This window comes from Rhinolophus hipposideros (assembly GCF_964194185.1).
Source record: "Rhinolophus hipposideros genome assembly, chromosome: 24".
In the NCBI taxonomy this organism is placed as follows: Eukaryota; Metazoa; Chordata; class Mammalia; order Chiroptera; family Rhinolophidae; genus Rhinolophus; species Rhinolophus hipposideros.
The window spans coordinates 19722846-19749403 of NC_138070.1; the positions used below are offsets into that span (position 1 = coordinate 19722846).

General features: G+C 57.0%; 2 protein-coding genes across 11 annotated transcripts; one reads left to right on the top strand and one right to left on the bottom strand.

The window, feature by feature from the left end:
- The first annotated feature begins 187 nt into the window (after positions 1-187).
- Positions 188-22460, top strand: SMTN (smoothelin). 10 transcript variants are annotated; one of them, XM_081036495.1, is made up of 22 exons: positions 491-609; positions 2330-2474; positions 6952-7100; positions 7493-7586; positions 7679-7757; positions 7841-7938; positions 8849-9169; positions 9258-9330; positions 9931-10002; positions 10083-10601; positions 10785-10957; positions 12874-12966; positions 14051-14203; positions 14291-14366; positions 15414-15578; positions 15681-15743; positions 15954-16023; positions 16953-17126; positions 17322-17439; positions 17965-18116; positions 19080-19244; positions 22139-22459. In XM_081036495.1, the coding sequence occupies exons 2-21, from the start codon at positions 2424-2426 to the stop codon at positions 19222-19224; spliced, it is 2838 nt and encodes a 945-aa protein (XP_080892621.1). In that variant the 5' UTR covers positions 491-609; positions 2330-2423; the 3' UTR covers positions 19225-19244; positions 22139-22459. The 10 variants fall into 10 exon arrangements, with proteins under 10 accessions (XP_080892620.1, XP_080892623.1, XP_080892621.1 ...); XM_081036497.1 differs by lacking the exon at positions 12874-12966 and having other exon boundaries at positions 482-609; XM_081036494.1 differs by lacking the exons at positions 12874-12966; positions 19080-19244 and having other exon boundaries at positions 188-609; positions 22139-22456.
- A 151-nt stretch (positions 22461-22611) lies between these two features.
- On the bottom strand, positions 22612-25269 carry SELENOM (selenoprotein M). Its single transcript, XM_081037774.1, has 5 exons — positions 24895-25269; positions 23708-23743; positions 23472-23506; positions 23034-23112; positions 22612-22957 (listed from the first exon to the last, which is right to left on the bottom strand). The coding sequence occupies exons 1-5, from the start codon at positions 25012-25014 to the stop codon at positions 22799-22801; spliced, it is 429 nt and encodes a 142-aa protein (XP_080893900.1). The 5' UTR covers positions 25015-25269; the 3' UTR covers positions 22612-22798.
- Between the last annotated feature and the right edge of the window lie 1289 nt (positions 25270-26558).

Genomic DNA, 26558 nt, shown 5'->3' on the forward strand with positions numbered 1-26558 from the left:
GATGCTCCAACATAGGGTCAGGGTAGTCCGGTCACGTAGTCGCTACTGTGAGGTGGCCCCGACCCGGTATCCCGAAGGCAACCTGGGGACTGCCACCAAACCCGCCACTGAGGCGAGGAGGGGGCGGAGTCGAGGGAGGGGACATGGTCTCACGAACAAAGAGGAGGGCGGAAAGGGGCTGTCCTGAAGACTACAGGACTTCGACGACCCCTGGCCACTTACCCCGGCTTTGGGCGCCCTCCCGGACTTTGGCGCAAAGCTGCATCCTCCTGCCGACGCCCACCCGAAGAGCCAAGACCGTCGCGGCAGTAGTCCCACGACTACAATCCCCTAAAACCCAGGCCCGCTAGGGGCGTGGCCGTCAAATTGAATTTCCCCAATGGGGCACGAGGGTGGGAGGGACCCTCCCAAGGATTGGCTGGCGTGACGGTGAGGGGCGAGGCCGGCAGGGCTGCTGGCGCGGCTGGACAGGCGGTGCTTCCAGAATCCCAGAGACGGTTGCTGAGCGGCTCTGGGATCCCAGTCCCCGCGCCTTCCGCCTTACTGTTCCTAGTGCTTCGGTCGAATCCCGAGCGACCTAACCTGAGCCCGCGCGCGACGGACTGAGAGGTGGGTGTGCGAGCCTCCAGGCGGCACCAGGACCCCTGACGGGTCCGGAGGTGGAATCCGGATATTTGGGCAAGGGTTCTGGGGCTCTCAGATCTGGGAGCCTCCACCCATCCACGGGGGCTCTAAAACATGGGATGAGGTTCTGAGATCAAGACGCTCCACAACCTTCAGGGGTGCTAGTTTGTTGGGGGAGACACCTGGGGGAACTTCCCACATTCCTCTGAGACCTCCCGCAATCTCGGGGAACCCAAGACTGTATGACAAGGAGACGTAGGACTGAAGTAGGGCAGCAGCAGGAATACCTGGGGGAAAAGAGACTTCCTACAGTCCCATGGAGGTCCTAGATTATGGAGTAGGGACCCCTTGCCCTAAGAAGACATGGGGGAACTCAGTGTGTCCACAGAACCTAAGTCTGGTGATCACTGAGTGACACTCTTGGGGGTGGTTACCCCAAAGTAGGTAGATAAGAACCCCAACAAAGGGAGATTGGGAGGTTGACATCTGTCCGAGCCTACAGGGATGGGAAAAGCAAGCAGCAACTTGAACAAGCAGGGTCCAATGAACCCCAAGTGTGGATTAGGACTCCCCCAGACCCATTCACTGGATTGGGTGACTCAACAAGTGACTGTTCTGGAGAGGGGGAAGGGATGACTGAAGGATGAATCAACAAGAAGGGGGCAATCCTGGGGCCATTTCAATCACCATACATTAATTTAGCACCTATGGTATGTCAGGCTGTGGGCCCTCAAATTCCAGAAAGACATTAGGTCTGCAGGAGGAAGGAGCCGCGCTAGGAAACTGAGCCAGGACTGAGGGGGCCATTTTGATGGGTATTGATGGCACAAGAGGGACTGTCCTGAGCCTCTAGAAGCATTTTGGAAGGGGGCTTCAGAAGTTAGAGGTGGCCAAAATTTTTATTAAATCCATCCCTGCCCTCTGGGTCTTTGGATTCCTCCTTCCCCCTGTGAAAAATCCCTGGTCCTCTCCAATCCTCAGTTTGTCTAAGTCCACAAGTTGGACGGTTCAGCTTCTGACGGCCCTTCCAGCTGGGGAATTGATTTCTAAGTATGTGAATTGGCAAAAGGAGCTGAGTGCCTGGACACCTTGCTTCATGAGGTCAGGGCAGTTGACATCAGGGGGAGGGCAGAAAGGAAGGAGAGAGGTGTGTACAGATGGCTGTTCTCAAGTACTGAAAGATGGGGTTACCTCCAAGACTTCTGTCACCTGGGGGAATGACAGTGGCAGTGGCAGCTGGGACTTGGATTTGGGCTCAGCCTACAGCCAAAGGCTGAGCTTTCAGGGTAGGTTAGGCTGGGCAGGCCCTAGTGATTGGTGGGTGGGGCAAGAAACTATGGAGTCTGGTGTGCACCCCCTGGTGGTGAGCACAGCCTGGGTAGGCCTTGCTGGAGCCCAGCTTCTCCTACTTCTCCTTGCTGGAGTCCAGGTCCCCTACTCTCCCAGTTTGATGCTTACACAGAGTGAGGGCCCAGCTAGGCCACACAGCAAGCTGGCAGTTGAGTTGGCTAGGCTAGAACCAGGATTCTTGGTTTGTTGCGTTTTCTAGCACACTACCCTAGGGTTGAGGGCAACTCCCAGTCAGGAGCCACATCATAGGTAGCAAGGATGATCATGGGTTAGAGGGGGAAACTGAGGCACAGAGCCCAAGTGCCAGTAGTTTCTAGAGACCCCAGAAGACCTGACTCATGTCTGTTCCCTGTAGAATTCCCTGAGCTGGAATCCCTGAGCAGTGTCCCGCTGCCACAGACACTGGGAATCTCACCTGGAGGGGACGGACAGAGCTAGGGGCCAGCAAGATGGCGGACGAGTCCTTAGCTGGGCTGGATGAGGGAGCCTTGCGGAAGCTGGTAAGTATCCCCATCATCCCCACTGTGAGGACTGGCAAGCCAGGCCAGAGAGGCAGGGCCTTTCAGATGACCTCTCAGCTGACAAAAGGAAGTGATGGGGGAGGGGACAGGAGGAGAGCTCAGGGGAACAGGGTTAGGCCTGTTCCAGATGGCTGACACAGGTCCCAGTGGCACATGCCTGTCCGTGCCAGGTGCTGAGGGCTGGTCCCTCCCAGCCCCCCACTGCCACCACCTGATTAAACAGTAACTGCAGCCCACCCCTATGGGGTGGCCCAATGATAACAGTAGTGGCAATGATTAATAATACCAGGGAACAGCAGGGGGAAGGCTGGGTGCTGGGCACATCATCTCACAGAATGGTCACAGCCACTCCCAACAGCCAGGAGGACACTGTGCCTCAGATAGGTGAAATTAACAGACTAAGAAGAGGGTGTGCCAGGATCCAAATCAACCCCAAAGGGAGACATGGGGAACCAAGATTCCTGAGTAAGTCAAAGCCGGAAGAGCCCTCGTGAGTTCTGTAACTTCTAGTCTGTCATTTTTCCACTCTGAGCCCCTCAGTTGCTTTACTGTAAAATGGAAGGGGGGAATGTGTGTGAACCTAGTATCTAGGTCCTAGAGTTGGCATGGGGATGGAATAGGCATGGGCCCAGATCTTGAGGAAGGATGGGCCCACTCTATCGTCTTTAGCCAGCTTCTTCTTAAGTGCCCTAACACCTGCCCTCCTTCCCCATTCTCAAAGAGGCTGTGGAACAACACACAGGACAGGCATGTGCCCACCAGCAAGGGCAGGGAGCATCTGAACTAGATGAAGAACCAGCCCTTGACCCTTGTCCAGGGGGAGGGGGGATTAAAAATTTACCCTCCCTAGGGGAGGGCAAGTGACCCACCCAACCCCCTCACCATTCCTCTGGAAGCAGGTGCTGGAGCCAGCCCAGCCGAGCCGTTGCCATGACCTACACGTCACTAGGGCTATGTGTCCTCAGACCGGCTCCTTAGACTCTCTGGGTGTCTGCCTCCACCACAGCTGGCCGCGTGCAGCCTGGAAGGGATGGGTTGGGTTTCCACAGGTCAGCAGACCTCCGCTCAGGAAGTCAGAATCATAATGGAGGTAGTAGAGGCAGAGCGGTCCAGAGAGAAAGTCAGGTCTCCACGCATCCCCATCTTTAGGAATTCCCTTTGAGGCTCAGGGTTCTCCAGTAGCCACCCCTAACCCCATGCGGGATTTGGGCACTGGAAAAGGGTTTCAGAGGAGCCCGAGCAGTGGTTGTAGTTGGCCTACCCGCCGTCCCCCTCCCTGAGAAAGGACTGACGAGACCCCGCCCCTCATCCCAGGATATGAGGCTGCCCGAGGTCTTTCCCACCATGGTCCGGTTCCTCCACCGCCGGCGCCCGCCATTACTTCGCCCCGGCGCTGCTGAGGGTCCCGCCCCGCGCGCCGGCCCGGCCTCGTGGCAGGAACGGGGGCGTCCCGAATCGGGCTCCTCCCCGCATGGCCGAGCCTTATAAGGGAAAGCTGGCCGGCGCCCCAGCGTCCGGCCGATTCGGGGAGCTGGGTAGCCGCTTCCGGCCTCGGCTGCTGCACATTCCTGAGGACCGGGCGGGGGCTGCGTGGGATGGGGCACTTGGGGACATGCAGGCCGCCTCGGTCCCGGGTTCGAGTTCAGACTCCCAACACTGACTAACTCGGTGATCTAGGGGAGCTGCTTCAGTTCTGTGAACCTGTGTTTCCTCCCTGTAGCCAGGGCTATTAAAGCAGGACGTACCCGGGGACTCCCCCTCTGACTCCCCTCTGGGCGCCTAGTGCCGGGTTGCGTGGACGAGACGTGGGTGGGACCTTGGGACGGTTGGTGGTTCCGGAGCCTGCGGGCCTTCAGCGCCCCCTGGCGAGTCTTCGCTCCACTGCCAGACAGTCCCCCATGCGTAGCTGGAGTTGCTGGGACTGAGCGAAAGCCTGGAAAGTCTCCTCTGTTGCATTGGTGGGGAGACTGAGTCCCAGAAAGAAGCCAGTGCATGTCAGACGCCCCCAGCAGCTTTGGCCAAAGTAACCGAAGTCCCGGACCCCCAGGAGGCGGAAGTGCCCACTTTCCTCTGGGGAGAATTTCACTTGTCAGTTTCGGAAACTGCCCCAGCCCTTTCCCCTTCCCCCTGGTGGACAATAGCGCTTTGTACTTCCTTCCCTCCCTCCAACAGCCCCCTCCACACTACGGTGGGGGGGAACACAGCACACACAGCAGGGACACTGTGGGTGGATCTTTGCCTCCAGGCCCAAAGGAAGGGTCATGTTGGAGGGTGACCAGTGGAATGAGGTTGTCTATTCCCCAGCCCTACCCCCTCCACTTGGGGGGAATCAGACAGAGGTTCCCATTTTCCACATTGGGACACTGAGGCTCCCAGGGATTGCAGAGGTGGCCAAGTTCCCACATCAGCCTATTTTTTCAGGGACAAGGACTTCATCTCTGGAGCCCAGGGTATTGGGAAGCGTGACCCAGAAGGCAAAGGGCTAGTCATTACATCTCTGAGCCTCTTTACCTGTTCTTAGGGAGGGCTGGACCAGCTGTCCCCCCAGGCCCTCAATCTCCAAGTGTATCACAGAGGACTCTGGGCCTGAGGCAAGGCCAAGACTGGGAGGTGGGAAGATGAGCCTCATTCTTCCTCCCTCTGTTATAATACGTCCCCCCGTTAGGCCTTTTATAGGTATCGCTAGTCCAGGCTAGAGGGGGCCCCCAACACAGTATACCAAGGTCTTCGAGGTACCCTCCGCAGCAACAGAGCTATCCTCAGACGGGGGCAGACCCTACCTGGGATCACATCCTGGCTCAGGTTATTTCACCATGAGTAAATCACTTCTCTTCCCTGAGCCTCCGTTTTCTCCTCTGTCAAATGGGAGTAATAAAGTGCCAGAGTTTCTGTGAGGTTAGGACAAGTGGGGGACTAAGCACGGGATCTGGCATACCAATTCTCAATAAATGTTACTGAAGCCTTGGTACTCATTTGCCCTCACTTCTCTCCCCCTCCTCCTGAGTGGCTGGAACCAAACAGGGGGGTGATACTTACTGTAGCCACAGCTATGCAGCCGGAGGGAAGGGGGATGACACCCAAGTTACTGCCCCTATCTCTACTCACTGCCCTGAGGTGGGGGCCATTGTCCCATCTGGCAAATGAGAAAACCAAGACAGGGAGAAATTAAGGACATGCTCCTGATCACCCAGGACTAGTCTGTGGCTAGAGCCGGCTGGGGGGCTGGGGGTTCTGGACTTACCCACCCATACAGAGCTCTCCAGGAATGTGGAGCCTGAAGGGACCTGAAGCGACTCTGTCGCCCAGGACTTTCCCTGCTCTCTTCAGACTGGGACAAGTGAGCTCCTGGCGGAGTTGGGCCAGCTCACACTCCCTGCTGAAACTTATCCCCCACCCCCCACTAGACTCCTGCTTGGAGCAGGAAGGCATGATGTGGAGGAGACTAAAAAGGAAAGGGGTAGAGGGTTCCTGGGCCTTACCACTAAATGACTTAGGGGCTAGGGACAGAGGGAATCACCTTGCCTATACTTGCTCCCACCTGGCTCAGACCCACACTGGAGGCTTATTTCTACCATTATCTTTCTGGGGTTCCTAGGATAGTCCTCTCTCCCATGAACCATAGAGGTGCTATGGGGGTGTGGAGAAGTAGGAGAGACATCAGGATTGGCTGATTGCCCAGAGAAGATGTCCTTTCCTGGACCTAGTTAGACCAGCCACCCCCAATTTCTCAGAAACTGAGGGGCTAAGAAGTCTGTGGGAGCACATGTCCCCCATGGACACCCTGGATGAACCCTAGTGTAGCTGCCTTATAATTCTGGGGGATTGGCTCTTCCACTCTGGGCCCTGGCCCCTTTGCCCCTTCGATGGTGGCTAAGGCTGGGCCAGTGCCGGGAAAACAATGGCCTCCAGCTAGGAGGGGGCTAAGCCTCCTGAGCACCTGCCCCTGCCTCAGAGTCCCCACCTGTCCAATGTGGGTAAGGCTGCCATCCCCAGCAGGGCTGTGGTGCTTTGGGGCTAGACCATTGAAGTTTCCCTTGCTCACAGGGTGGATTCCAGCTGCCCAAATCACCCTTCCATCCCCGAGGACACTTAGCGACCCATAGGATGGCCTTCCTCTTCTTCCGCCTTCCATGATTCCTTGGCTCTCAGGGGTTTGATGAAGGGCCCAGAGAAGCAGGATTCAAATCGAAGGAATACCTGGCTTAGTACCTGGCATACGTGGGCGGTTGGTGCTCACTCTGTGAACCACATTGGGCTGTCCAGAAGCCGTGGCTGCATGAGCTGGGTCTTCCCGAGACACTAGGTGGGTGGGCAGGCAGGCACGTGATGAGCGTGGGGCAGGGAGAGTGGAGACAGACCACTCATTGTGACACATGCCAGGCCGTGGGCAGCTGGTGCCCGCCCTCTGCCCCTGGCAGCCAAAATGACCTGTCCCTCCACCCTGCCTACCCCATAGTTGGAGGTTACAGCGGATCTGGCAGAGCGGCGGCGTATCCGCTCGGCCATCCGGGAGTTGCAGCGGCAGGAGCTGGAGCGAGAGGAGGAGGCCCTGGCATCCAAGCGCTTCCGTGCTGAGCGGCAGGACAACAAGGAGAACTGGCTTCAGTGAGTGTGTGTTGGGGTGGGGTTTGGACATGCAGGTGGGGGGGATAAGTACCAGGGCTCAGCTTGTGCTGTTCAGGCAGGCACAAGCACTGGTGTCTGCAGCCCGTCTGGTGTGCAAATGGCAGTACAGGCACACTTTTGGGATACACAGGGATGTTTGTGGGCATGGACCACATTGCCATTCCTGGTGTTCTGGCCACGCCCATGTAGACAGCATGTCTGAGCGTGTGGTATTAGTGTTCACGTCCACAAGCATGCATGTGCCAGCATGTAACCAGAGGGTGTGCACAGCTGCATGCCTCTCTGCCAAGGTTCTGGGTACCCCGTCCTGGCCCTCGCTCTCAACCCACATGGCCATGGCAGTGGGGGTTATAGGCATGATGTCCCTGCAGCTCTCAGCAACGGGAGGCCGAGCAGCAGGCTGCTCTGGCGCGGCTGGCGGGGCGGCTGGAGTCCATGAGTGATGTGGAGGAGCTGACCTCGCTGGTGAGGCCCAGGCCAGGGCAGGGGGTGGGGGCAGGGCAGGTGAAGACCTGGACTCCACAGCACAGTACCGGTGGCCTGCCTTTCACCCACAGCTGCGAGGTGCTGGTGAGTATGAGGAACGTAAGCTGATCCGGGCCGCCATCCGCCGAGTACGGGCCCAGGAGATTGAGGGTACGTGCCCTGCCCTGGCCCCAGCCCTGCCCATGCTGCCCATAGCACCTCCCAGCCACTCACCTGACACTTTTCCCTTCCAGCTGCCACCTTAGCTGGGAGGTTGTGCAGTGGGCATCCCAACAGTGGCTCAAGAGAGGACAGCAAGGGGCGTGCAGCACACAGGCTGGAACGATGTGAGGTAAGAAGTGTGGGAAAGGTGGGAGGGTGGCCCAATATCCTCTGCCCATGGATGCCAGCTGCTCAGAGCACCTGTGCCTTTGCTAAATTGGTGCTTGACTGAGAAGGGCCTCTTAGTGTTTGGAGGACACAAGGACTCTATCTCAGGCTTCTGCTCACTCTCCCAGGCAACCTCTGACCACGTCCCCCACTTCTGAGTTGTCTATACCCAGGCTTTCCCCTCAAAACTAGTCTGTCTACACTGTGTCCAGGTTCCTATCCATCTCCCATTACCACCCTTGCTGACCTCCCTGCTGGCTTCCCCACATCCACGCCTACTTTCCACCTCCACACCAGTCATCCAGCTTCTACTCAGCAGACGGGCATCTCCCTGAAATGCAAATCTGGCTAAAACCCATCCTGCAGCTGCCCCTCCCCCTCCAGAGAGCCCACATCCTTACCTTGGCTTACAGGGCCTGTGTGTCAGGCCCCAACTGACTCGTGGAGCAGTGTTCACAGAGTGGACTCTGTTCTCCAGGGAGTGTGGGTGAGAGGTCAGGCCATGCAGGTCCCCTACGTGGCCAGCAGAGGCCGCTGAGTCCCTGGCAGGACAACCAACCTCACCCCTGATCAGCCAGGCTGAGGCCAGGGATCAAGGGTCTCCGCTTTAGGGATTTATTAAGTCTAGGAGTCTGCAGCAGGTCTCCAGCTGTCCCCAACCCCTGTCATTAGGATATGGTCCACTCTGAACTGCCCTTGACTAGGCAGTACCACGAAGTGAGGATCAAAGACTGCCAGTAGCGTACCAGTGCCCATGCTCAGCAGGTGTGCCTGCAGGAAGCATGCCCAGCCCCTCTGCTTTGCATGCCCTGCCCTGAGCATCTATCTGCCAGCCTGGGGAGCCTTGGCCACAATCCATGGGTCCCCCGCAGGTGCCGGAGCCAGAGAAACAGGAGCAGCAGGCACAAGTCCCAAAGCCAACCCCAAATCTTGAGGTCACCAGCCGTGATGTGACCAGAGTGACACTCCTGTTGCAGGCCCCACCTAGGGGCACATCCAGCTTACCTGCCTCACCTGACAGTTCACCCACAACTGCCTCTCCTGAACCTCCACTGGAGCCTACCCAGACCCAGTGCCCTGCTGCCGAGTCTCTGGGCAGCCCTAAGCCACCCCCCAGCCCAACCAGGGCTGCCAGCCCTGAGCCCCAGGAGCCTCCAGCACCCCCCAGCACTGAGGGGCAGGAGGTCAACAAGGTGAGTCTGGACGACGGCGAGGTATACCAGGCAGGTGAGCTCCTTAGTGTGGGAGTCAGCCCCTGCCCATGCTGTGTCTCCCCTGCAGCTCCTGCCTGGCCCCACAGAGCCCCCTGCTGCCCAAGATGCCACCAAAGGTCCCTCCAACACAAAGAGAGCAGGTGAGGGTCCCAGCAAGGATAGCTACAGGCATCTGCCTTCCTCTACCCAGCCTTCCTTTCCCTGCCTAGAAAATGGGCTCTTGTGCCTAGACAGCTCCAGCCTCCTCAGGTCCAGGCAGTCTCTGACACTCCTCCTACTGCCCCTGAGGTGTCCCCGCCCCCCACCCCCACCCATGGCCAGAGGCCTCCCCGCAGCCTTGAAAGGCAACGGGCCTCAGGCACATTCTTTTCCCCAATAAGGGAGTGCGCCCATCTCCCAGTTGGAGCTGTGGGCAGTGCTGGCCAGGGGAGTGTCCCCCATCCCCATCAGTAGGGAGGATCTGGGCACCCTTCCTCCAGCCCAAGCCTAGCCACAGCCCCCAGGAGTGTCCAAGTCATCCTAGGGTCAGGTCAGGAGGGGAAGGAGGAGCCTGTAAGGAAGATGCAACTGAGTGGGGAGGCCAGAAGCTGTGGGATGGGCTGAGGAGGCTGAGGAGATTGGGGTGCAAGAAGGTTTGGGAGGCTGAGGAAGGGTGGAGGATAGGACTGTGAGAAGTGGACCCCCATCCACTCTTCTTTCTCTTCCACTACATGGCTGCTACCACCTCCCCATATTGCCAGACCTAGCTGGACCCCGTCCCTGCCAACGTCCCCTGTCAATGCTCAGCCCCCGCCAGCCAGCCCAGAATCAAGGTACTGCCTGTTCCCACTACCCCTGGCTCTGGGCAGTCACTATCCTACCCAGTCACTGACAGCCCTTCTCTCCCTTCTAGAGCCCACTCCCCTTGCCAGTGGACCTTCCCCGTTCCAGCGGGCTGGCTCTGTACTGGACCGCGTGCGCAAGTTCACATCTGATTCTCCTATGGCTGCTGGGCTCCAGGACAACCCACTCCGAGCGGTCCTAGGTCCCTCGACCCCTGCAAGGCTCCTGGGCCCCTCCCACGTCAGCACCAACCCTGCCTCTTCCTCCAGCCACTCCTCACGGGGCTCCTGTGACACCTCCTCCCGGTTCAGCAAGGAACAACACGGAACAGCCCGGCCCCTGGCCCAACTTCAGAGTTGTCCCCGGGAGGAGGGCCCCGGGAGGCGGGGCTTGGCTGCCAGGCCCCTTGAAAACGGAGCAGGGGGGGCCGCAGCCCGCTCAGAGGAGCCCAGTGCCCTGCTGCCCGTGGCTGTCAGCGCTGCCGAGCCAGGGGCCAATATGAAGACCACATTCACCATTGAGATCAAGGATGGCCGTGGGCAGGCCTCCACAGGCCGGGTGCTGCTGCCCACAGGCAACCAAAGGGCAGGTAGGCCTCCCTGCTGCTGGAGATGAGTGCTTGTAGCTGCCCAGCTCTGCACACAGGACAGGTGTTGTGGCCAGGGCTCCGTGTATCTCCAAAGGGTGTGCTGGGAGCTCCGGGTATCATCCTCTTTGGTTGGCACCGTCCTCGCCCCACCTGATCTTGACAGTAGCCTCTCTATCCTTCCAGAACTGATGCTGGGGCTGCGGGCACCCCCCACCCTTCTCAGCACCAGCAGTGGGGGCAAGAGCACCATCACCCATATCAGCGGCTCTGGGACACCGGTCCGGCTGGGCAGTGTCACTCACATTACCAGCTTCAGCCATGCCTCCTCTGGTGGCCGAGGAGGCTGCAGCATTAAGGTGAGCCCCTCCTCACCCCACCAACCTCACCATCCACCTCACATGGACTGCTTCAGGGTATTGAGCTGGCAGGGCTCCTCTGCTCTTATTACTCCCCCACTGCACACACGGGAAACAGGCCCAGAGAGAAGGTGGCTGCCCACAGTCCACAGCCAGTTGGTGGCAGAGCTAAGACCAGACCCTATCAGCCTATCAGCTGCTAGACATGTCAGAAATTTTCCTCTGTATTAGCCTAAGCTTTCCATATGCTGATCTCTGATCTTTCCTCCAAAATTAGTTGGTTTATTCCTAATAAATAGATGGGAAAACTGAGGCTCAGGATGGTAAGGGCTTGCCCTCCTCTTCCTGTGGCAGCAGCCCCAGTGGCCCTACTTCTACTCCACGCTGGACCTCAGCTCCAAGGTGCAGAGCTGATCGTCTGCTCATCCAAGATCAGCCTGGCCCATTAGAAGATTGGAGATTAGTGATTAGCATCTGTGTCTTGGAGGGTGGGGCGTGCTGGGCAGAAGCACTGATGGGGGACAGACAGGCAGGGGGGCGCCAGTCAGGTGAGGCAGCAGCATAGCAGGTGCCACGGGAACTGAATACGCCGCACCCTTCCATTATTCATTCCCAAGCTCTGGATCAGCTGGCTGGGAGCTCAGCTGGGGCAGGGATCCCCAGTGGGCTGCCAGGCTGCCCAGGTAATGCCCTCTGTGCACACCAGGGACTGAATGGGACTTTGGCTGAGGTGAGATGGCTAGAGCCAGCTTTGGGCCTTCTCAGGGGTGATAGGGAGAGGGTGGGGGCAAGAAAGCAGCCTTCCCCCGACAGAGCTGGACCCTAACTACTCTCTACGAAGGGAGCAGGAGTGGTGGCTGAGGCCCTTGAGGGTGGGTGGGAAGTGTCACAGGAGTCCTGGGTCTGATACTACCAACTCGCCTTAGTTTACCCATCTAGAACCAAGAGGAAGCAGATGATGTGCCTATAATGTACTTGCTCAAAGTCTGGTTGGAACCTTAGACAGGCCAGAGGATATTTACCTCAGGGACAAGACACTTGTTACATAGGTTGCTTAACGTCCCACCTCTCTGTGCCTCATTTCCCCCATGTGTTCAAGGTTTTCTAAAATAGCATGGCATGAGAGCAAAGGCGTGCAGGCTCTGGAGTCTGGCAGAATGGATCCTCACAGCTAATGCACATGGTGACTCAGGCAGGCCCATTCCTTTCTCCCTGCCTCAGTTTCCCCACCTAAGAGGCATGGGGCCCTGGCCTCCGTAATCCTTCCAAACCTTTGCAGCCCTGCTGTGCTTCGGGTCTGTGATCTCTGCAGGGCCAGGGCCAGGCCTGGCAGTCTGCCTGCTTGGGCAGGCCGCCCCTCCCCCATGGTCCCCTCCACGGGGAGCCCAGAATAGGTTTCTATTTGGGCTGCAGCCCCAGCTGGCGGGTAGCGGGCTGGGAAGCCAGCAGGGGCGGGGCAGGCCCACTGCCCTTGCCTTCGCCCTCAGGCCAGCTGCAAAGACTCTGACATTACCAACCAGAGGCAGCAATCCCTACCACTGTCCCCATCGTCACCCGACCATAGAGCCCCTGCCAGCACCATGCCGGGGGTACCAGGGCTTGGGTCTGAGCTGGCCACAGCCCTTGAGGAGCGACTGGGCCAGGCATTGGAAGAGCTGCGGGCTGTGGCTGAGGCCGGCCGGGTGGCAGTGACACAGGCAGCGGAGGCAGCTGCCTCGGCCGTGGAGCCAGTGGCCCAAGCAACTGAAGAGCTGCGGGCGGAGACAGCAGCACTGAGCCGGCGGCTGGATGCACTGGGCAGGCAGGTGGAGGTTCTGAGCTTGCGGCTGGGGGTCCCACTTGTGCCTGACCTTGAGCCTGAGTTGGAGCCCAGTGAGCTGCTCCTGGCTGCCGCCGACCCCGAGGCCCTCTTCCAGGCGGCCGAGGATGCCGGGACCCCCGTAGCCCACCCGCCTGCCTTCAGCACCCGCCGCCGCTCCTCTGCCGGCCTTGCCCGCAGCAGCAGTCTTGTAAGTCCCTATGGTCTGGGGGGAAGGGGTGGTTCTAAGCCAGGCTCTGCCTCTGCTGTGACCTTAGGTGTGCCACCATCTCTCTGAGCCTCAGTTTACCTATCTGTACAAGGGACTGGGGCACTAATGCTCCAAGACTACGGCCAGAGGGTACCAGGCTCTTGCCCCTGAGATGTGTGTGGCGGCTGCCCTGGCAGCCCCTGGCTAAGGCCCAGTCCCCAGCCCCACCCCCACCCCCTACCCCAGCCAGGCTGAGCCTCCCTGAAGCAGCTGCCACCTCGGCTCTCCTTACCCTTACAGCAGACAGAGAGGCCCTGCCAGGAGGAGAGGGGCTGTGAAAGTTAGGCTGGGGGCTTGTGTGCAAAGGGCTGGGAGATACCCTAACGGGGCTAGGTTGGGGCTGGAGGTCCCTTAGAGGGTAGTTCTCAGTGGAGTGTGGGAAGTAGGAGTGAGCTTCAGAGAGAACTTGGCTCTGGGCAGCCCCAGTCAGACACCTGGTCAGGAGCCTGTGGGCCCTTGTCCAGCCTCCTCCGTGTGTGGTGGGAGGTGAGTGGGGGTGGGGGGGGCATGTGCTGCCTGGGCACTCGCCTAAGAGGACCCAGGCCTTGGGAACTGGAAAGACAGAGCACAGTCTGCCAGGGAGAGGGCTGGGAATAAAGCACTAGAAAGAACTCAGGTTCAGGAGTTAGGCTACCTTCAGCTCAGACCCAGGACTGCATCACACTTAAAAGAGGACTGTGGGCAAGTCATTCAGCAGTCCTGAGTCTCAGTTTTGCCTTCTGTTAAATAGGGACAGTAAAATCCCCAGTGCTTATACAGGGATTACTACTAAATGGCAGTCACTGTTATTGCGACTATTAATTGTATAAACACAATCCTGGGTATGTGGGAAACCCTATAACAGGGCTCTCAGTGCCTCTTCCCTGAGCCTGACATGAACATAGCCATCCTTGGGCAGGCAGTCTGGCTGTCTAGTAATTTCCAAGGCTGTGCAGCTCCAGGGCCTACTGCCCTGTTAATTGGGGGCATGGTTGGTTTCATCTAGACTCCTACTTAAAGTCCATGCCCTCTTCCCACCCCACAGATGGAACCAGAGCCAGCAGAGTCCCCCTCTGCAGCAGTGGAAGTGGCCAATGGCACTGAGCAGACCCGGGTGGACAAAGCACCAGAGAGGCAGAGTCCACTGAGCACCGAGGAGCTGATGGCCATCGAGGATGAGAGCATCCTGGACAAGATGGTATAGCTGAATCTGGTGGGCTAGGAGTTGGCAGGGGCAGGGACCAACAGGCATCAGGTGGGCAATGACAGGGACTCTTATCTGCAGCTGGACCAGACTACGGACTTCGAGGAGCGGAAGCTCATTCGGGCTGCACTACGTGAGCTCCGACAAAGGAAGAGAGGTAGCGAGCCAGTTGCCCCACCCTAGATCCAGCTGCTCCCCTCACTCTGGGGTCCATTCGTAGACACACCAGCTTAGTAACTGCCCTACCCAGCTTCTCCTCTAGCCCCAGCTGTTCCCTTGCTTCCTTCCCCCTGGTTCCAACTGCTCCCTTCCCTAGCTGCTTCTCTCCCCTGGCGACCCCAGTTATTGTCCCCAACCAGCTTGTCTTCTCCTTGTTAGACCCAGATGCTCTCTCTCTCTCCCAGCTACTCCTCCTTGGATCCAGTTGCTTTTTCAAGCCCTTCAAACACTGCTTCCCTGAATCTAGATACTCCTTTTCCCAGCTACTTCTCTCTCCTTGAGGTCCATTGATGACCACCTTAATTTCTGCCCCCATCCACCTTCCCCTTCCCTGGGCACAGCTACTTCCTCTATGAACCCAGCTATTTTTCCCCTTAGATTCTAGATTCTTTGCTTCTCCAGATATATTTTCAATTATTACCTCTCTGAATCTAGCTGCTTCCTCTAGAGCCCACTGATGGCCACCCAGCCTCTATCTCCACCCACTTACTTCTTCTTTAGGCCTGCCTTTTGCCATCTTCTCTCCCAACTATTCTTTCCCTGGATCATATTGCTTCTCAGGTACCTCCAATTTCTTCCTCCCCGAATCTAGATATTTCTCCCTGTAGGGGCTCTTCTTTCCCCCTAAACTTCTCAACTTCTTCCCTGGACTCTGGTACTTCCTCCCTCTATCTACGTACTCCCTCCAGGCTCAGCTACTCATTCCCATAGAAAATCCTTTTCTGGATCCAAATACTCCCCCTTTGAGTTTAGCTATTTCATATTCCCTTGTTTCTTTTTGAGTCCATCACACACCCCCATTCCCTGCCAGGTTATGGTTACCCCCTCACCCTCAGCTACTCCTAGAGAGCCCTTTTACCCGATGTTTTCAGTATTCTAACAAGTTGCCCTCCACCCCATCTTTTGTGCCCTGTGTGCCCGTGCATATGTGCTGTGTGGGTGATGGGTGGCCCTTCCGGGCATGCATGGGGCATCCCCCGCCCAGACCAGCGGGAAAAGGAACGGGAACGGCGGCTGCAAGAGGCACGGGCCCGGCCAGGGGAGGGCCGTGGCAACATGGCCACCGAGACCACCACACAGCACAGCCAGCGGGCAGCCGACGGCTCAGCTGTCAGCACTGTCACCAAGACTGAGCGGCTCGTCCATTCCAGTAAGGGGCCAAGCAGGGCTCAGGGCTCAGGGAAGGGACATGTGCACCCTGCTGGCCCCTATGCCTCTCTCACACCCTTCCTCCCATCCTCTGCCCCTCCAGATGATGGCACAAGGACGGCCCGCACCACTACAGTGGAATCAAGTTTCGTGAGGCGCTCGGAGAGTAAGGCTGCCTGGTGTCGCCCTGTGCCTACTTGCCTGCCCGCCTCCTCAGGCTCTTCCTCGAACTCTCCGTACTTTCATCTGTCTGTTTCTCTGTTCAGTTGTCACTTTTCTCTGCCTGTGGCTACGACTCTACCTCCCCATAGCTCCCATCTCATCTCCTGATGTCCCGCCCAGGCTCTCACCCTGCTCCTCTTCCCCTTTCTTGTAGATGGTAGTGGCAGCACCGTGGTGCAAACTAAGACCTTCTCCTCCTCATCATCATCCAAGAAGATGGGCAGGTGAGTACAGCCCACCGTCAGACCACAGAGGAGTCAGTGCCACAGAGGAACTCACTGCACACCCATTCTACAGAGGGATATAGACAGAGGCTGGGAGATGAGACACAGTCAAGGAGGGGCAGGGAGAGTCAGACCTCTCCTGCTGGCTGTGTGATCTCACCTAACCCTCAACAGCACCACAGGGGAGGCCGGAAAGTTTGCTCAGGGTTTCACAGCTCCAAGTAGCAACAATATTAAACCCTTACAGAGGCCTGTCTGTCACACTGAACTGCCTGGTGGCACTGCTACTTCCCCATGTCTGCAGACCTGGCCCACATCACACAGCACCTTTATACCTTAGACCCCTAAGAAAGGGTACATCCCTCTATATTACACAGATGTCGGGCTGGTAGAAAGCAGGGACAGGATCACAATTCAGGCTAGGAACCAGAAGGATCCAGGGACTCTGAAGTCAGAGACCTGTGTTCAAGTTCCTGCATTGCTCCCCATTCCCTCTGAACTCTGAGGACGGGGGGCTTCAGTTTCCTCATCTTCAGTGTGAATGATAAGGGTCCCTCCCTCCTGTGACGTTTTTGTTTTTGTTTTTCTTGTGAAGTTTTAAATGGCACACAGGAAAGGCTCAATAGACATGAGCTATTATTATTATTATTATTATTATCATCATTAGTTGATAGCACCCAAATTCTGAATGCACCTGTAACTTGACAATACAATGAGCCTTCTCAGAAAACTCCCTAGAGGTCAAGTCTTTTCTTTGCGCCTCAGTGCACTCCTTTATAAAATGGGTGTGGTGAGGAAGCCTCCCTTGAAGGCTGGAGATGCCAGAGGAGATATTGAAAGAGTAGGGTGTGGACCGTGACAGGTCGCCTCCCTTGGTGAGTGGGGCCTGAGGCCCAGGAGCTGCCTAACTGCCGTTCCCCAACCCCCAGTATCTTCGACCGCGAGGACGAAGCCAGCCCGCGGGCCGGCAGCCTGGCGGCGCTGGAGAAACGCCAGGCGGAAAAGAAGAAAGAGCTGATGAAGGCGCAAAGCCTGCCCAAGACCTCGGCCTCCCAGGCGCGCAAGGCCATGATTGAAAAGCTGGAAAAGGAGGGCGCAGCTGGGTGAGCTGCCTGGGCGGGGCCTAATCATAGCAAGGGGCGGGGTATGGGCAGCGACGGGAGGGGTCAGAAACGGGAAGTGCAGCTGGAGCTGTGGTGGGAAAGTCCTGGAAAGCAGTGCTGAGGCCCACTGAATGGACCTACCAAAGTGGTGCCCCCTATAGTGTTGTGACCCGGTACCCAATAACACCCTCGCAGCAGCCCTGGCGGACCCCGCACAGCAGTACAGCGCTCCACCAGCTTCGGGGTCCCCAATGCCAACAGCATCAAGCAAATGTTGCTGGACTGGTGCCGTGCCAAGACACGTGGCTACGAGGTAAGCTCTATGAAGCTAGGCTGCTCAGCACCTCCCTCTCGGCAGAACTCTTTCTCACTACCCTGTACCCTTCACAGCCACCATGCCTTGCAGGGAAGATTGGAAGCCCTCTAATGGGACGATGAAACAGGCTTAAAGAGGACATTTAACATGCCCTAGATTCCAGAATACGTGATTAAGTGTCCGGGACTAATGAGGGTCTCTTGGATGGGGGGCATGTTTCTGGGACAGACCCCACCCAAGGAGTTCCTCCTTCATTGCTGTTAGGGACACGGGGTTAATTTCTGTAAGTAAGCTGGGTGGTACTGGGCCTCTTGGTTGCTCTGTCCCTGTAAGTTGCAGACATGGGAGTTGACAGACTGAGTTGGAGGAGGCTCATGTTCTTATTGCTCGCCCGCTGTGCAGCCTTGGGCAAGCTGTAGGGCCTCTCTGAGCCCAATTGCCCTAGGTCTGGAATACCAGAATGCTGGGGAAAGAGGGGATAAAAAGCATGGGGGAGCTGACCAGTCTTCCCACCATCCATAGCACGTGGACATCCAGAACTTCTCCTCAAGTTGGAGTGATGGGATGGCCTTCTGTGCCCTGGTGCACAACTTCTTCCCCGAAGCCTTTGACTATGGGCAGCTCAGCCCACAGAACCGGCGCCAGAACTTCGAAGTGGCTTTCTCCTCTGCCGAGTAAGTGTGGGCTCCAGGCCTGCTGGTGTCGGCTGGGCATCTGGGGCTGGGCATCTGGGCCAGGCTCAGCTGCCCCAAGGCCCCCTGGAGCTGGCCAGCTGCACTGTCAGACAGTGGCTGAGACCCCCTTCCCTAGAAAGCCCCTGTCCTCCTCCATCCTGCCCACCCGATGCTGAGTGTGCCAGGTGCCCGCCGGATCGAAGGAGCCACAGGCCCGCCTACCAGCCCGGGCTAAGGCCCACCAGGTGGCCCTGTCCATATTCCCTCCATCCTCCCTCTGCCCCCTTCTCCCTCCCTCTCTCTCCCTTTCTCTGTCCTGCTCTCCTCCCACTATCACCAGAGCTTCCTGCTCCCACGGGATCCCGGCTGGAGATTCCAAAAGGAGGCTCCTGGCCCGGGCACCGTGCCCGTCCAGCCTATATAGGTGTTGCCAGAGGCTTATATAGGACATCAGCAAGCCCTCCACTTTGGAATCGTTGCCCCGTCTGCTCACCTCACCCTCAGCACCCTCTTCCCTCTGTCTTCCTTCACTGCCTTTCTCTTCCTGGTTCCTCCCAGATTTTTTCCTCTTCTTCCTCCCTCCACCTCCTCTCACGCCTCCCTCACCCCCCCACCCGGGGCACAGCCCTCCTCCAACCTGGGTGCCAACGCCATTGCCCCCCTCCCCACCCCCCATTCCCGCTTGCCCCAAGAGTTCTCTGCACCTGTGACTGGTCTGGCCCCCCACCCTGTCTGCATTGCACACCATTAGTGACGGGTAGTGAGCGGCACGTCCACAATGGGGAGGGGGCATGCGGGGGGCTGGCAGACTGCAGCACTAAGAGTGTAACTGAACTCATGTCTCTGTGTGTGTGTATGTGTGTGTCTCTCTGTTCTCCTCCCCTCTCTCTTCTCTGCCTCTTCCCCCTTTTCCCTGCCTGGGCCCCGCCTCCCTGCCCCTTCCCGGCCCCCTCCCCTCACCAGGACCCATGCGGACTGCCCGCAGCTCCTGGACACAGAGGACATGGTGCGGCTTCGAGAGCCTGACTGGAAGTGCGTGTACACGTACATCCAGGAGTTCTACCGCTGTCTGGTCCAGAAGGGGCTGGTAAAAACCAAAAAGTCCTAACCCCTGCTCGGGGCCCCACGGTGAGAAACGCCTCCTCGCCTGCCTGCCCTGTACACTGGAATCTGCTCAGCGGGGCACAGGGAGAGGCCTGGGGGGCGGGGGGAAGCAGGGGGACCCTGAGAAGAGCCAGGAGCCAGACATGGTCCTGTTCTCTGGTAGTTCAGGGCCTAGCAGGCAAGGCCATTCTCCTAAATGATGACCGAGGACTGAGATGGAAGAAGCCCAGGAGGACTCTGGGGAGGTGCCTGACCCCGCCTGTAGGTCTAGGACAGCTAAGCTGAAAAAAGTGCAAACTAAGCTGAGATGTGAATGACAAGGTTCAGGATAAAGGAGGGAGAGGTAGTTCCGGGCAGAGGGATGAGCCTGTGGCCAGGACTAGAGGCAGGAGATGGAGAGCATGGCAACCGCAGGAAGGGAAGCAAGTTTAGTCTGGGGGTGAGGAGGAGGCGGGGGCCACAGTCAAGAGTTTAAACGTCCTCCTGAGGAAAAGAGTCATAAAATGTTTCCAAACAGAGGAGGGATGTATGTGGTCTGGTTAGCATTCTAGAACAATCCTGGGATGAGGAATGGGGAGCGAGGGGGTGGACTAAATAGCTGGAGAAGCTTAATAAGAAGTAGAAGGACAGGCTTCCTCATGGATCCAGTTCGGGGGGGATACGGGGGAGGAGGATCAAGGAAGCCTCCCAGGCCTCAAATTTGGGCACTGAGGAGTTGGTGGTGCCATACTCTGTGCTGGGGAGTTTAACAGGAAGATGTTTCTGATTGGGATCCTGGATCCCCTAGCCAGGTGTGGCATTTCCTCTCTAGTCACCTCACCTCAGGGCCAAGGTAGAGAATTTAGATCCTGAGCTAACTGCCCGTTCCAGACAAGGAGCTCAGCAGAGAAGAGAGGTGGGCTCAGATGTCCCAGGGGGGTTAGGTCAGAGCCAGGGCCAGAAACTAGAACTCTAGATCCCCCATAGTGGCTCTTTTCCTTGCCCTATCACTTTTCACACCCATGTTGTAAAGAGAAGAAAAGACAGGCCCAGAGGGAGCGAGGGGATTGACTAAAGTAATGTGAATCAGGGACAGAGGTAGAGGTGCACTCAGATGCCCCTTGGGGCCTGGAGCCATTGTGGGGGGCAGCTTACATGTGCACACATATACCCAGGTGAGGGGAGAATGGGCTTGGTGTTGTCTCCCGGTCATATATGGACTTAGGAGCTGCTGCCCAGCAGGCCAGCCTGAAGGGAGAGGGGCCCTGATCCAGTTGGAAAGTGTGACTCAGCTGTGCTGTTGCTCGAATTGCCTGGTGTTTGGCCTTTCACTGGGGCAGCTGGAGCCCTGAGCTGTGAGCCCCAGTGTAAACAATGGCTTTATAAGGTCTCCAGGGAAGACACCAGGGTTGGAAGGGAGTTCCACACTGGGGGAGGGAGGCTGGGATCCCTGGGGAGATAGTCACTGCTGGAAGGAGCTGAAGAGAGAGGCAGCCTCTCCACCGTAGTACAGCTGGGAAAACAAGCCCAGTCTGGGGCAGGGACGACTCCAAGGGCACATAGCACAACAGCAACAGAGTCAGGAACCCCTTAATCATCCTAAGTGCTTCTAACGTCTTAAATGAGGCAGAAAAGAACTATACTGTTGCTATAAAGATGGGGAAACTGAGTCACAGGGGAGGGCTTTATCTAGCATCTACAGCTTGGCAGGGATAGAGTCTGAACTGAAACAGAGGTCTTCCAGGCGTCTTCCCTGAAGGAGTCCATTGAGCTGGGAGTAAGCCCCAGCCCTACCATGATCCCAGGTTTGACCTTGAAGGCACAAGATGGGAGGTAGACCTGGGGCCCTTGGGTGTCTTGGGAACGGGAGCAATTCTTGTCCTTATGCCTTCCCTGCCAAAGGAAACTCAACAATACTGACTACTTACTATATGCCAGGCATGGCAGATGGGAGGGAGCATGCCGAAGAGGACTTGCTTTGGGAGAGGAGGGGAAATGGAACCAGGGAGCAAACTCCAGCTTTAGAGTTCTGGGTCTGAAGTTGCTTGGTAGCTGCATCCCACTTACCCCAGAGTGGAGAGAGGGCTCCAGGCAGGTGCCAACACTCAAGGCTTGGGGACTGGGCCCCATCATACCCAGACCTGCATGTAATAAGCTGTGGGGCTTGAAACAAATGAGTCCTCTGTGACTTAGTTTCCCTGCCTGTAAAGTGTATCTAGCACTCTGGAGAATGGACAGAAGGGTGGTCCCACCGGAGAGTGATGTAAATGGCCCCATCTGCTTCCCCTGCTCTATCCAAGGGGGCTAGTAATGAGCGTTAAAGAACTACCTCTTCCCCTTATCCACACCCCTCCCTGGCCATCTCACACAGTAGAGCTGTCACCTGAAGTGAGGGGGAGGAGGGAATCTGCAGGATGTACCAGGCCAGGGAGCGACAGATAATCTGGGGCCCAGAAGGTCACTGGGGCAGGTCCTGGCTGCAGGGAAAGATTTGCCAGGGTAAGTCCCCTTGGGTGCAATGGCCCAACTGACAGTCTTGTGCCAGCTGCAGTGTACCATTGAGGGTGAGCAGGTGGTGCCTGTCCAGAGAGAAGTGGGCAGGGTCTGGAGTCAGAACCCCCCCAGTGCTAGGGGTAGAGACCAGTACCCTACCCTGACCGGAATGAGGCACAGATCTTCTCTTCCTTCATCTCCACCTCTACCTGCCTGGCCTTGCTCCCTACAAAGGTGCCTCCAGGCTTGGATGGGTGAAGCTTGGGGCTTCCTGCCTTCCTGGAAGGCTCCCCACTACACACACACACACATATACCTCCCTTGAGAGTATGGAATTTATGGAGACCAGCGGGCTTCGGCAGTGAAAAGACCTCCGGGTAGAGAGACGCAGCAAAAGGCGGGGCCGGCGCTGACAGTCACCCCCGTACCCCCTCCCTCCCCCGCAGGATGCTGGTGGACTGCGTGCCCCTGGTGGAGGTGGAAGACATGATGATCATGGGCAAGAAGCCTGACCCCAAGTGCGTCTTCACCTATGTGCAGTCGCTCTACAACCACCTGCGGCGCCATGAGCTGCGCCTGCGCGGGAAGAATGTCTAGCCTCCCCGCCCGCATGGCCCGCCCGCGGCAACTGCCCCCACCATCCAGACACGCTCCCCTCCCTGTGCGCTTGCCCACCGCTGCCCTGTCTGTCGCGACACCCTCGCGCGCTCGCGCGCGCGCACACACACACGCAGAGTTTTGATAAATTATTGGTTTTCAACGACCTTGACTCTTCTCTGCCACTCTTGGGGTGTTGAGTGGAGGGCAGCTTGGCAAGGTGTGCCCAGGTGCTCCCTCCAGCATCCAGGCATTTGGGGAGCCGGCAGTACTGGGGGGGGGGGCTCCTATTCCCTACCCGCAAGAAAGGAGTCGACTCTCATTTAAGACGTAAGGGAATTTAGTGAAGCTGGGGGGTGGGTAATAAAGGGGAATTGAGAAGAGCCCCCAACTCCATCCCTGCCTGCTAGGGGACGGGGCGTCGGCCCTTAGCGAGGGAGGTGATCCCGGGACGCTGAGCGCTTCATTCTGTCCCCAGGGCTTAGGCAGGGGGTGCCGCACTCCAGGACCTACAGGTCTGCACGGGCCGGAGCGCTTTCTGCGGGCCTAGCGGGCGCCCGCAGGTACTCAAGGGGCACAGGCTCATCGGGCGCCGCCTTGCGGTAGAAGCCGAGCTCCTGAACCAGCGCGTTGATCTCCTCGCGGGTCATTTCGCTGAGTGGGATTCGCTGCATTGGAGGGGCTAAGTCAGCGCGCGGGGTCCCGCCTACCACCCCGGCCCCCTCCCGCCTCCCAAAGCCTCACCTCCAGCTCCTCGGAGCGGTGGCCCAGCAGCACAAGCTCTGGGTCGGCCCCTGGGAGGTGTTTCATTACCAGGTTGTGGCTGAAGACGGTGTCAAGGTGAGTAGCAGTGGGCAGGTGAGGGCTCCTGGGGACTTGCTGATGTTGAACAGCACAGCCTCGTTTACCGAGGTAGGGCAGGTATCCCCATTTACACGTGAGGAAGTTAGGATCCAAAGAAGTAAAGGGCCCTCCTCCATTCCCGTATCTGGCAGTCCTCACTAGACAATTTCATTTGCCTACCCAACTTGGAGACCACCTTGGAATTCTGTGGGCAGCCACTACCAATCAATTTCACTTGTCAGATGAAAACTATTTGTCATCCTATCTGTGAAGTTAAGTGGGAGGAGATACTGCAGATTCCCTCTTCATCCTCCCTCCCCCAGAACTGAAGAAGGATACTACAATGGGATGTCCTGGGTGACAAAGGCCTTCACCTAGGGAGAAACCAGAGCATTAGACCCCAAACCCCTCTGGGTACCGATGTGCCCACTGAGGTCACACAGCGAGTGAGGTGCAAGCTCCTGCCTTCCAGCCCAGAGATCCTCCCACACCCAATCATTGGGACCATGTTGCCCACCCCCCAATTGTCGGGGGGGGGGGGGGATAGAGCTGGGGACCCCATTCTTCAAACTCACCTCCTTCAGGCGATTCAGCTGTCATCCCCCACAGGTCTGTAGGGGGACAAAATGGGAGAGGTCAGGAGTCCCCCACACCAGCCCCAGCCACATCTCCAAGGCCATTTCACCCTCATCTCTGAGTTGGGTCAGGTTGTGGTAATTCCAGAACAGCAGTAACCAAAATGTGGAGATGAAGGCCCCTGGTGGGCAAAAGGGGTAATTCTGTACAGATGGGGAAACAGACCTAGGTATCCCAAGTGAAAAGAGCAAGGCCAAAGACCTGAAGGGCACTTACAGGCCTTGGGGCTCTTCCCTGCACACCTTACTGTTAACTCCTAATGCCCAAGAGAAACGATCACCCTACTCCTCACCTGGGCCTCGCCTTTGGTCCCTAGAACCTCAGGGTGGGGCTGACCAGAAGGAAACAGCTCAGAACTGCCCTGGCACCCTCAGAGCACCTGCCATCTGGTCCCTACCCTACCCACGCAGAGCTGACCCTCCCTGCCACATGTGGCCCAGCCCTACAGACCATCTGGTTGCTTCACGGGCTTGGGAGGATGGGAGGGACCTTCCGTGCACTCCCTGAGGGAAGAGGGGCACTTCCCAGACCCCAGAACCACCTATTCTAGTCCTCCCTCCTCCTCCTGCCTCCCTTTTGTCAGACAGCGGGCTAAGGCCCAGAGAGGGTCTGTGATGAGCCAAGTCACACAGCAAGACAGGGACTCTAACGGGGAATTTCCTCGCGGTGGGAGGCTGCTGCGGAGTATGGTAAGCAATTCCCAGCCTCCATCCCTGGCTCCTGTATGGTGGGGGTGGCGCCCAGAAAGTGTTCCCTCCCCCAGGAAACGGGAGAGAGACCATCTGGAACTGGGGTGGGGAAGAAATTCCCGAAAAAAGTGGAGCGATGGGGGGATGGGAAGTTGTACTCCAGAGGGAAGGTTTGGGAGAGTCCTAGGCCAGAAGAGTTAGGGGACGTGATAAATGTATCTGGGGGTTCGGATTTCCAGGCCGCAAGATCGAGTGTCTCCCGCTTCCACGGTGGGTGCTGGGGCGTGCTGCGGCTGGAGCCTGAGAGGGATGGCCCCAGAGCCAATGGGGACTTGGGAGTCGGGAGAGTCTTGGAACCAGAGCGGGCGGTGGTTACTAGGCTAAGGGGTCGCAAGCGTCGGGGGCGGTGATCCCGGGCTAGGGGCCGGCGCACTCACCTCTACTCGGGCTCGGGCCAGGCCGTGCAGACGATTCCAATCGGGCCGGAAGGTGGTGGCGGCGGCCGCCAGTGCCGCCAGAAGCAGCAGCAGGGGCGGCGGAGGCAGCGGAATGCGCATTGGAACCTGGACGAAGCAGACCCGCAAACCAGAGAACCACCCGGCTGCTGCGCCACGTCTGGCCCAGCGGGTTGGCCCCACCCCCGCCCCCGCGCGAGGCCCGGCTCCGCGGTGAACCACTCCCCCAGCTCCGGGTCTCCGCCCCAGGGCCCGCTCTGGCCCTCAGACGTTTACTTTCCCAGTCCCGAGAGTGTACACGCTTCCCCTGCCGGAGCGTGGACGCTCCGGCTGGGTGAGGCCAGACAGTGCTACCTCAGGCCTGTAGGGGGCGCGGGAGGGATGCGGACGAACAGGAGAGTTTCTGGGCCAGACACTCAACTTCAAGTCGGGGAAACTGAGTCAGCCTGAGGAATCCGTGTTTGTTTTTTTAATCTCTCTAGATGAAATTCCGATTAAGGTTTCAGTTCTCTGGAACAGACATTGTGGCAATAGGAATATTATGTATTCTGTAGGAGCTGGGAGAATAAAAGGGTTAATACCCGTAAAGTGTATTAGAACAGTACCTGGCACAGCGTTAGTTTTCATTATTTCATTCCTTACTTCCTAAAGGCCCTACGAACTCCATTTTTCAAGTTAGGAAACAGGCTCAGAAGGTAAAAAATGATTAAGTTGTGGATCTAGAATTTGAACCTGAAACGTCTCTGTGCTCATCTCACCAAACCAAAGATGACAAGATCGGGATGCCACTTCCCCTCTTCAAGCCTAAGGCAGACAAAGCAAATTGATCACTGAATCTAGATTAGGACTCAGAATCCTTCTCAATATCAAACCAAGGCTGCATTATGACTTTCATGGACCCTAGGCATTTTTGCCTTTCTGGGCCCCTTTCTCCATTAAGAAAACATATTAAATGTTAGATTTTACAACTGCTTTGACCAAAAGAATATAATCCAGGTTGGATTCATTATTATATATTTTTCTTCTTATTTTAAAAGAAATTAGAACATTTTCATGGACCCCTAAAAGTATTGTGAGCCCTAGACACTGAGCCTAATGGATGTTGGGTCTGCACTGAGCCCTTTGCTCATACCCTCTACCTTCCATTAACTGACTTGATTGTAAAGATGTAATAGGTTTAGAGCCTATTATTACTTTTTAATTTTAATATCATTCTTTATAAATAGATGAAGACACTGTTAAATATAATTAGTTCTGTCCAGACTATTGACTTGGTAGGCTATGTCTAACATTCTATTTATTGCTGTGGGAGTGAATTCATGCAAGCTCTCTGAAGAGCAGTTTGACTCAACACATCAAAACCCTAAAAACATTTCTTCAACCCAGTCATTCCTATTCTCAGAACTTCACCCAAACTAATCATCAGAGAGGGGACCCGTTGTTAGGTAAAGCTTGTTTATCAAACCACTGTTTATTATAGTGAAAACCTGGAGATACAATTTAAGCATGTCACAGCAGGGAATGAGTTAAATAAATGATGATACCTCCATAGGATAGAAAACAATGCAATTGTTTAAAGTGACATAGCATAGTGTTGAATGACATGGAGAATGTTCATCGTTATGGTATACAATACAAAAAAAATA